General features: G+C 46.9%; 1 protein-coding gene across 1 annotated transcript in view; it reads left to right on the top strand.

Annotated features, from left to right (window-relative positions):
• Positions 1 to 1468: 1468 nt before the first annotated feature.
• Positions 1469 to 11447, top strand: part of LOC309533156 (maestro heat-like repeat family member 5) — a 41368-nt gene continuing 31389 nt past the window's right edge. Inside the window, exons 1-2 of the mRNA XM_082224352.1 lie at positions 1469 to 1543; positions 9106 to 9248. Of these exons, the coding sequence (XP_082080478.1) occupies positions 9138 to 9248 (111 nt within the window). The 5' untranslated portion in view covers positions 1469 to 1543; positions 9106 to 9137. The remainder of the gene's footprint in view (positions 1544 to 9105; positions 9249 to 11447) is intronic.

Below are 11447 nucleotides of genomic sequence, written 5' to 3'. Positions count from 1 at the left end.
CAAGAGATATTGAAGATAATAAAACACAGCACCCAGAATTAGGAAGAGATAACCAGGCTGCAATAGTAGATCATGTCAGATCATTTTCCTCCACAAATTTTACAATATTCTTCCACGGTATCCACTTCCTCCCCCCTTGGATCTACATGAGCTTGCTATTTCCAGGTCTGTCAAATATTTGGTCATCCTTCTCACTCTGAGTAAAAAGACTTCCTCATTTCAATGTTTACAAATAAAAATACCATACCAAATACTTTGAATCATTCCCAGAATCAATATCCAGGGTAATATTTCCCAATTGCTAAATTTCCAGCAATCAAAACTGGAATATCATATTCCAGTCTTAACAGATTACCTAAAAATGACAATTTCTTATCCAGAGATTCTATTTATTTTTTTAAAATATTTTTTTATTGATTTTTCCATGGATTCTACTTCTAACACTATATCTTTAACAATTTTTCATATTTCGACCCTCCTCCCCTGGACTTCCCTCATACTCACATTTGTTTTATTTCCCTATTGTTCACCTTGCGTATTTGATGTTTCCCCAAAATTTCCTCAATACATATAGTCTTATTTTTTGTTGTAGACAGTTGTGATTGTTCACTCAAACCCTGCCAATGAGTCCATTTCTTTATGTTGCCTCTTCATATATGTTGTAAATGGTTCCCATTCTCTTTTAAAGTCTTTGTTGTCCTTTTCATGTAATTTTTCTGTTAGTTTTGCCAGTTCTGCATATTCCATAAGTTTCCCTTGCCATTGTTCTTTCGTGGGTATTTCTTCTGTCTTCCAAGTTTGTGCTAATAAAATTCTTGCCGCTGTTGTTGCATACATAAATAATTCCCAGTTTTCTTTTTTTACATCTTGGTCTAAAATTCCTAGAAGGAATGCTTCTGGTTTCTTAACAAAAGTCTTTTTACACAGTTTTTTCAATTCATTATATATATATATCATTTCCCAATAATTCCTAATCTTTTTGCATCTTGCAGGATGCCTTTTTTTCTAAAAAGAAAAAAGAAAAACAAGATCTATCCCTCACTTGAGGAAGAGGCCGATGCCCTACTGCCGCCATTGGCGAAGCCTTCAACATCAGCCACAGAGGGCAGGAGGAAAAATCAAGTTGCACCCAAAAACAAGATCTACCCCTCACTTGAGGAAGAGGCCGATGCCCTACTGCCGCCATTGGCGAAGCCTTCAACATCAGCCACAGAGGGCAGGAGGAAAAATCAAGTTGCACCCAAAAACAAGATCTACCCCTCACTTGAGGAAGAGGCCGATGCCCTACTGCCGCCATTGGCAAAGCCTACACCATCAGCGGCAGAGGCCAGGGCGGCAGAGGCCAGACCCCTAGTCTTGCCAGGGCTGGGGCAGCCCCAGACCAGCACTTTTCAGCAGGCAAGCAGGCAAGACAGCAGGCAAGACCCAAGCAGGGAAGACTCAAGACAGCAGCGGCCCTTGTCCCTGCCCAGCAAGCAAGACCCAAGCCAGCAGCGGCCCTCAAAAAAGAAGAGCCTTGCGGACTCTGGGCCAGCGTTCCCAGGTGAGTAGGCAGAACCAGATCCCTTTTGGGTTCCCCTTGGCCTTAGACTTGGTGTTTACCTCTACGGATGTTGGTGATCTGACACTAACAAAAGAAGTGCCATGGTCAGATCACTTCCTGGCGCAACTGGACTTCTCCGCGACCCTTCCCCTCTGCAGGGAGGTGGGACCGATTCGGATGGTCCGACCCCGCTACTTAATGGATCCAACTGGTTTCCAGAGAGTGGTAGGGGATGTTTTATCCCAAGTTGATGGCCTCTCGGCTGATTCCCTGGTGGCCCCTTGGAATGCGGAGTTAACCAGGGCTATTGACTGTCTGGCTCCGAAGCGCCCTCTCCGATTGCATGGAGCCCGGACAGCCCCGTGGTTTTCCCCAGAGCTGAGGGCGATGAAACAATCGTTGAGACAGCTAGAGCACTGATGGCGGAAAACTCACTCTGAATCAGACTGGACACGGGCTAGAGCTCAACGTCGAGCCTACCAAGTGGCAATGGCGATGGCGAAGAGGGCCTTCTTCGCCGCCTCCATTGCATCTGCAGAAAACAGCAGCAGGAGACTTTTTCAGGTGGTTCACAATCTATCGGAACCATCTGCACCACCGGGGCCTGGTAGGGACCCCAAGATCTCCTGCAATGCTTTTGCAAAGTTTTTTGCAGATAAAGTCGCTCAGATTCATAAGGAGGTAGACTCCACCGTGGGAGCAGGGCCAGGGCGGGAGAGTGCTAGAGTTCTGTCTAGTCCTGTTACATGGGATCAATTCCAATCTGTTACCTCCGAGAATGTGGACAGGCTGCTTGGACAAGTGAAACCGACCACCTGTCTCCTTGATCCTTGCCCATCCTGGCTGATAAAAGCGAGCTGGGAAGGGCTGGGCGATGGGCTCTGCGGGGTGGTGAATGCTTCCCCCTGTGAGGGAGCCTTCCCAGACCCGCTGAAAGAGGCGGTCATTAAACCGCTTCTTAAAAAAACATCTTTAGACCCGGCCAGTATGGCCAACTATCGCCCAGTCTCAAATCTGCCAAGCACGCCTGGAGGAAACGGACCATTTGGATCCCTTCCAGTCGGGATTCAGGCCTCACCATGGGACTGAAACTGCCTCGGTCGCACTGGTTGATGATCTCCGGCGGGCTAGGGACAAAGGTGAGAGCTGTTTCCTACTTCTGCTGGATCTCTCAGCGGCCTTTGACACCATTGACCATAACATCCTTCTGGACCGTCTAGAGGGGCTGGGAGCTGGCGGCACTGTTATACAGTGGTTCCGCTCCTTCCTTCTGGGCCGTGTCCAGAAAGTGGTGGTGGGGGATGAGTGTTCAGACCCCTGGCTCTCACTTGTGGGGTGCCTCAGGGTTCTGTCCTCTCCCCCATGCTTTTTAATATCTATATGAAGCCGCTGGGAGAGATCATCAGGGGGTTTGGGCTGGGTGTTCATCAGTATGCAGATGACACCCAGCTCTAAATCTCCTTTAAATCAGAACCAGTGAAGGCGGTGAAGGTCCTGTGTGAGTGCCTGGAGCTGGTTGGAGGATGGATGGTGGCTAACAGATTGATAGAATCATAGAATCATAGAATCATAGAATCATAGAGTTGGAAGAGACCACAAGGGCCATCGAGTCCAACCCCCTGCCAAGCAGGAAACACCATCAGAGCACTCCTGACATATGGTTGTCAAGCCTCTGCTTAAAGACCTCCAAAGTAGGAGACTCCACCACACTCCTTGGCAGCAAATTCCACTGTCGAACAGCTCTTACTGTCAGGAAGTTCTTCCTAATGTTTAGGTGGAATCTTTTTTCTTGTAGTTTGGATCCATTGCTCCGTGTCCGCTTCTCTGGAGCAGCAGAAAACAACCTTTCTCCCTCCTCTATGTGACATCCTTTTATATATTTGAACATGGCTATCATATCACCCTTAACCTCCTCTTCTCCAGACTAAACATGCCCAGCTCCCTTAGCCGTTCCTCATAAGGCATCATTTCCAGGCCTTTGACCATTTTGGTTGCCCTCCTCTGGACACGTTCCAGTTTGTCAGTGTCCTTCTTGAATTGTGGTGCCCAGAACTGGACACAGTACTCCAGGTGTGGTCTGACCAGAGCAGAATACAGTGGCACTATTACTTCCCTTGATCTAGATGCTATACTCCTATTGATGCAGCCCAGAATTGCATTGGCTTTTTTAGCTGCCGCGTCACACTGTTGGCTCATGTCAAGTTTGTGGTCAACCAAGACTCCTAGATCCTTTTCACATGTACTGCTCTCAAGCCAGGTGTCCCCCATCTTGTATTTGTGCCTCTCATTCTTTTTGCCCAAGTGCAATACTTTACATTTCTCCCTGTTAAAATTCATCTTGTTTGTTTTTGCCCAGTTCTCTAATCTGTCAAGGTCGTTTTGAAGTGTGATCCTGTCCTCTGGGGTGTTAGCCACCCCTCCCAGTTTGGTGTCATCTGCAAATTTGATCAGGATGCCCTTGAGTCCATCATCCAAGTCGTTGATAAAGATGTTGAATAAGGCCGGGCCCAAGACAGAACCCTGTGGCACCCCACTAGTCGCTCTTCTCCAGGATGAAGAGGAACCATTGATGAGCACCCTTTGGGTTCGGTCAGTCAGCCAGTTACAAATCCACTGAGTGGTAGCATAGTCAAGACCGCATTTTACCAGCTTCTTTACAAGAATATCATGGGGCACCTTGTCAAATGCCTTGCTGAAATCAAGGTAGGCTACATTCACTGCGTTCCCTTCATCTACCAGGCTTGTAATTCTGTCAAAAAACGAGATCAGGTTAGTCTGACATGACTTATTTTTCAGAAATCCATGCTGACTATTGGTGATCACAGCATTCCTTTCTAGGTGCTCACAGACTGTTTGCTTAATGATCTGCTCCAGAATCTTCCCTGGTATTGATGTCAGACTGACTGGGCGGTAATTATTTGGGTCCTCTCTTTCCCCCCTTTTGAAAATAGGGACAACATTTGCCCTCCTCCAGTCTGCCGGGACTTCGCCTGTTCTCCAGGAATTCTCAAAGATGACTGCCAGTGGTTCTGAGATCACATCTGCCAGTTCTTTTAATACTCTTGGATGCAGTTCATCTGGCCCTGGAGACTTGAATACATCTAAACTAGCCAAATATTCTTGTACTATCTCCTTAGTTATTCTGGGCTGTGTTTCCTTTGCTGAATCATTTGCTCCAAATTCTTCAGGTCGGGCATTGTTTTCCTTATCGGAGAAGACTGAGGCAAAGAAGGCATTGAGGAGTTCAGCCCTTTCTGTGTCCCCTGTTTGCATTTCACCATCTTCTCCTCTGAGTGACCCCACTGTTTCTTTGTTCTTCCTTTTGCTACGAACATACCCATAAAAGCCTTTTTTGTTGCTTTTAACCTCTCTAGCAAGCCTGAGTTCATTCTGTGCTTTAGCTTTTCTGACTTTGTGTTTACACGTGCTGGCTATTTGTTTGAATTCCTCTTTGGTGGTTTCCCCCCTTTTCCATTTTTTGTACACATCCCTTTTTAATCTTAATCCAGTTAAAAGTTCTTTAGATAGCCACCCTGGCTTCTTTAGGCACCTTCCATGTTTCCGTCTCATTGGTATTGCCTGAAGTTGTGCTTTTACTATCTCCCTCTTAACAAACTCCCAGCCATCATGAACTCCCTTTCCTTTTAGTATTGCTGTCCATGGGATCTCACCCAGCACTTCCCTAAGTTTTATGAAGTCGGCTTTCTTAAAGTCAAGAAATTGAGTCCTAGTATGCTTGGCTGCTCCTTTCCGCTGTATAGTAAACTTCAGAAGAGCATGATCACTCGCGCCTAATGATCCTTCCACTTCTACCCCACTAACCAGGTCATCAACATTGGTTAGGACCAGATCTAAAATGGCTGTTCCTCTTGTTGCTTCTCCCACTTTCTGGACAATGAAGTTGTCTGCAAGGCCAGTGAGGAATCTGTTTGACCTTATGCTCTTGGCTGAGTTTGACATCCAACAAATATCTGGGTAATTGAAGTCCCCCATTACTACTATCTCCCTTCCTTTTGCATGCTTGGCCATCTGTTCCAGGAAGGCATCATCTATGTCCTCTGTTTGGCTTGGGGATCTATAGGAAACTCCCACAATGAGGTCTCTGTTATTCTTCTCTCCCTTAATTTTGACCCAAATGCTCTCACTTTGGCTTTGAGGATCTAAATCTTGGATCTCTTCACAGGTAAACACATCCCTGACATATAACGCCACTCCTCCTCCTTTCTTGTCTGGTCTGTTTCTCTGAAATAGATTGTATCCCCCCATTATTACATTCCAATCGTGGGACTTATCCCACCAGGTTTCAGTGATGCCTATTATGTCATATTTAGTTTGCTGTACCAAGAGCTCAAGCTCATCTTGTTTATTTCCCATGCTTTGCGCATTAGTGTACAGACATTGAAGTCCATTAATCATTCCCCCGTGTCTCTTATTTAAGGATTTTTTCCTCCCACCACTAGGTCCGCGTGCTGTTTGCTCCATTTGGTCTATGACATTTGGATGATCATCTTCATTAATTGATAGACTCCTACCTTCAGGAGCACTGTCTCCCTCCCCCACATTAGTCAGTTTAAAGCCCTCCTGATGAGGTTTCTGAGATTTTTGGCAAAAACATTTCTCCCAACCGTTGTGAGGTGCAGCCCATCACTTGCCAGAAGTCCATCTTCAAGAAACTGCAGTCCGTGATCTAAGAATCCAAACCGTTCCTGTTTACACCATTTGCGAAGCCAGCTGTTCACTTCCACTATTTCCCCCTCTCTCCCTGGGCCACTTCGTTCAACTGGGAGGACAGATGAGATGACAATTTGTGCATTTAGTTGCTTCAGTTTCCTGCCGAGAGCCTCGTAGTCTCTTTTGATCTTCTGGAGGCTATTGCTTGCAGTGTCATTGGTTCCCACATGAACCAAGAGGAAGGGGTATTTGTCAGTGGGTTTTATGATTCCTTGCAGTCGTTCAGTTACATCTTGGATCTTAGCCCCGGGGAGACAGCACACTTCCCGAGACATCTTGTCAGGCCCACAGATCACTGCTTCTGTTCCCCTCAGTAGGGAATCCCCTATCACCACTACACGCCTCCTCTTGGGTTTGGTCGGGGTTCTTCCGTGAGCTGTCCGTTCCAAGGTCGCCTGCACATTCCCTGAGGACTGACTTTGCTGCTCGTCTTCATATACCTGATCGACTGTAATGAGGGAGAGATCCTCAAATGGAGTCTGCTCTTCATCTTCCATACTAGGGGAGAGGACCTCAAAGCGATTGTGTATTTCTAAACAATCAGAGCGAACCCTGGGCCTCCTACTTCTTTGAGTCACGTTTCTCCATATATCTGGCTCCTGTGTTGATGAACTAGCCTCCTTCTCAGCGGAGTCCCCTGTCTCCTCCTTGGTGGGGACGGTGTGCTCTGTTGCTTCCAAGAAGAGCTCCAGCTCTCTAATTCTTTGGAGCGTAGCTTCACGTTCCTCCAGTTGCTGGACTTTGTCTTTTAAGAGGGCAATCAACATGCAATTGCTGCAGGTAAAGCTGCCTGCAACCTTTGGCAAGATGGCAAACATTGCGCAGGAATCGCAGGCGACTGCAGCTGTTCCCTCCCCTTCCATCTTGAGATCGTGTCGTTGGGGGTGGCTACAGAGGTCCTCCATCATAAAAAGCGTGAAGACAGGAGAAATAACTTCCCCCACAAAAAAACCTAGGTCTCCCCCAACAAACATTTGAGACTAGCTCCCCTAAATCTAACTCTGATAAGCTCCTCCCACAGCTAATCCCCTGCCTCAACAGAAACCCTGCCCCCTCTGACCTTTACACAGGGAAGACAGCTAATCAGCCACAAAGAAACACACACACACAAGAAAACCCTTTTTGCTCCTTCTTCAACTGATGCCCTGCAAACTCTGATAAGCTCCTCCCACAGCTAATCCCCTGCCTCAACAGAAACCCTGCCCCCTCTGACCTTTACACAGGGAAGACAGCTAATCAGCCACAAAGAAACACACACACACACACAAGAAAACCCTTTTTGCTCCTTCTTCAACTGCTGCCCTGCAAACTCTGATGTTGAATCCTGACAAGTCCTGTTTTTGGGGGACAGGGTGCGGGTGGGTGTAGGGGATTCCCTGGTCCTGAATGGGATAACTGTGCCCCTGAAGGACCAGGTGCACAGCCTGGGAGTCACTTTGGACTCACAGCTGTCCATGGAGGCGCAGGTTAATTCTGTGTCCAGGGCAGCTGTCTACCAGCTCCACCTGGTACGCAGGCTGAGACCCTACCTGCCTGCGGACTGTCTCACTAGAGTGGTGCATGCTCTAGTCATCTCCCGCTTGGACTACTGCAACGTGCTCTACGTGGGGCTACGTTTGACGGTGACCCAGAAACTGCAATTAATCCAGAATGTGGCAGCTAGGCTGGTGACTGGGAGCGGCCGCCGGGACCACATAACACTGGTTCTGAGAGATCTGCATTGGCTCCCAGTATGTTTCCGAGCATGATTCAAAGTGTTAAAGCCCCAAACAGCCTCGGTCCTGTATACCTGAAGGAGCGTCTCCACTCCCATCGTTCAGCCCAGACACTGAGATCCAGCTCCGAGGGCCTTCTGGCGGTTCCCTCATTGCGAGAAGTAAGGTTACAGGGAACCAGACAGAGGGCCTTCTCGGTAGTGGCGCCCACCCTGTGGAATACCCTCCCTTCAGATGTGCAGGAAATAAGTAGCTATCCTATCTTTAAAAGACATCTGAAGGCAGCCCTGTTTAGGGAAGTTTTTTAACATTTAACGCTGTATTGTTTTTAATACTTGATTGGGAGCCGCCCAGAGTGGCTGGGGAAACTCAGCCAGATGGGCGGGGTATAAATAATAATAATAATAAATTATTATTATTATGATACAAGGCTGGGGTCTCTCTTGGTTTCCTTGATGTCTGGGTGTAGGCCCCCCCCACCCCACCCCTCCTTGTTATGAGGCGTGTAACATGGAGCAGGGACTTCCGGGTGGCTGCCCCTGTTCTGCATTGCTGGGGGTTGGACTAGGTGACCCCGCAGGTCCCTTCAGACGCTACAGTTCTATGATCCCTGTTCAGATATGGCATGCACCCGCTCATTGCAACAGGCGAGAAGCCCCCTGAGAAAGAACTCGCCGTCTTTTCTCCTGTATAAGACGAGGTTTTTCACCCCCCAAATCAAGTGTCAAATTGGGGCTCCTCTTCTACAGGGGGAGTGCTGAGGGGGGACGGGCGCTTGGTTGTAGCTGCCAGGAGCAGATTCCCAGCCATGATTTCTTTGCTGTGGAAAGGGCTGCTGTTGTCGACTGGCAGACGATAGGTGACTTGGTGGTTGATGCCTGCAACTGTGCAATTTGATTAATGGCTCCCTCCCCCCAAATAAAACTCAACCACTCTGGGCAACCCCTCCCCAAAAAAGCTTAACAAGTCTTGGCAATCTGCCCCCATTTCTAAATTTTGAGTGCCCAAAAATATGGAGCGTCTTATCTATGGGGGCGTGTTATACATGGAAAAATACGGTACCTTTCCCTCTCATCCGCCTCATTTACTCACCCCTCTCTCTCTTTCTTTCTGAAGAACTCGCTGATGAAAACTTCAAGTTCCTGTGGATGGGTAAGAAAATGCTGGGGGGAGGAAGAACAATCCCAGAAGCTTTGGAGAGGATGGATGAAAAGGAGATTTTGGACACCATCCTCCAACACCTCCAGACATCTCCCCAGGTGTGTGTGATGCAGGGTGGATTTGATTGAAATCAAATCAATTTAAAACATATTTTTACATTCTTGCTTGTATAATCTTAATATTTACAACCAGATGAAGGTTTCATTTTGGGAATAATAAATTTCCAGAGTAGTTTTTACTACTGATTTGGTTATACTGTTAGAAATGCATAGACAGATAATTATGAAATTATTGTGGGGTATAATAAGTTAACTGTGTACAGACGCTTCAGGTTACCGACTCCGCTAACCCAGAAATAGTACCTCGGGTTAAGAACTGCCATCGGCTCAGGGGTGAGAGGGGAAAAGCCGGGTGGATTACAGAGAGCCCCCAAAGATGGTGGGAAGCAGCAGTTCCTCAGCGGAGGAAGGAGAGGAGATGCAGGGGTCGGAGGAGGCAAGGCGGTGCCTGGACACCTTGCCTGAGCAAAGCGGGGAGGAGGGGGGTCCCCCATTACCCAAGCCTTCCTTCTGCAGTAGGCTTCCGCGCAGAGAGGGGAGGCGCAGACTGGGCGCCAAGAAATTACTCTGCTGGGGAAGGTTGAAGGGCCGCCCACGCTCAGATTCTGCCCGTGAATGAGCAAGACACGGAATAGAGGCGCTCTGCATTCTAAAAGTTTTGATCACTAAGAAGAAAGCTTGAAAACAGACTCTTGAGCCGTATTGCCTGATTGCTCTCAAGCAACCAACCGATACCTCTAACAGTGGTGCTTCAGGTTAAGAACAGTTTCAGGTTAAGAACAGACCTCCGGAACGAATTAAGTTCTTAACCTGAGGTACCATTGTATATTTGGACAACTTTTCTGCTGTACCTTATTGGAAGGAGAAAAATAATCATTTCCTTAATAAGAATTTAAACAATTTATTTAACTAAAACAATAACATTATAGCTTATATATCCATGATGTAGTTAAACATTTTTTTTAAAAAAATTCTTAGACTAAATTTTAGCATATATGAAAAACTTAAAATAAATCCTTACTTCCCAGTGAATAGCCTCTGGACTATAATGCAACTTAAATAGAAAAATATATTCCGAAAGATTTTTCCTCTAAAAGCATTTTATTTTAGAAATCCAATTTAATTTTTTTAAAAAATGTGATTTAAATCAAAGAAATCCATTAAAAATAATAATGGGTCATTGATTTTTATCCACCCTGGTCTGATGTTGCGCAGCGTGAACCAGGATTTCCCAACCTGGTGCCCTCTAAATGTTCTGGACCATATGCTGCCTGGGGCTGGTGGGAGCATGTAGAAGGGTTCAGGTTGAGGGGAACTGCCATTAACTATCACAGACAAAGGCAAACTTGGCCCTCCAGCTGCTTTGGGACTACAGCTCCCATCATCCCTAGCTAACAGGACCAGCAGGTCAGGGGTGATGGGCATTGGAGTCCCCAAACAGCTGGAGGGCTGTGTTTGCCTAGGCCTGAACTATTGGGAGCCCAGCTTGGAGGAAGGTCCCATTTGCACATGCAGGAGACGACTTTCCGCTGGTGAGAAGGAGTGGTAACCACCAGTCTGGGGGGGCTTGAAAAGAGGACCAGGCAAACTTGGGGAAGCAGAGAAGACGATCAGTGCAGGATCTGTAGACCGGAAGAAGAACCAATCCATGAACTTGATTTGGTGGGGTGACTTGGACCCCAGGAAATGTTGCATTTTTTTTTCTTTATTCAGAAGCATTCCTGCCTCCAACAGTGGAGGAAGAGCAATTAGGACATGCTGAACTTGTCAACTTTCAAATTCCCCAAATGAGGAATACTAAAGAGTTGTAATAGGGACGCGGATGGCGCTGTGGGTTAAACCACTGTGCTGCTTGGGCTTGCCGATCGGAAGGTTGGCGGTTCGAATCCCTGCGATGGGGTGAGTTCCCGTTGTTCGGTCCAAGCTCCTGCCCACCTAGCAGTTCAAAAGCACATAGTGCAAGTAAATAAATAAATAAATAAAATAATAATAATAATAATAATAATAATAATAATAATAATAATATATTTATATCCAATCCCTCCCCAGCCGAAGCCAGTACTGCTCCGGCTGGAAGGTAAACGGCATTTCCGTGTGCTGCTCTGGTTTCACCAGAAGCGACTTAGTCATGCTGGCCACATGACCTGGAAAAACTGTCTGCAGAAGCGGAGAAATGCCGGCTCCCTCGGCCTTAAAGTGTTAATGGAAAAATCTGAGGGCTCTCTTGGACAAAACAAA

Source organism: Podarcis vaucheri (assembly GCF_965113315.1).
Source record: "Podarcis vaucheri genome assembly, chromosome: 5".
Classification (NCBI taxonomy): domain Eukaryota; kingdom Metazoa; phylum Chordata; class Lepidosauria; order Squamata; family Lacertidae; genus Podarcis; species Podarcis vaucheri.
This window is presented reverse-complemented; position numbering and strand designations above follow the sequence as displayed.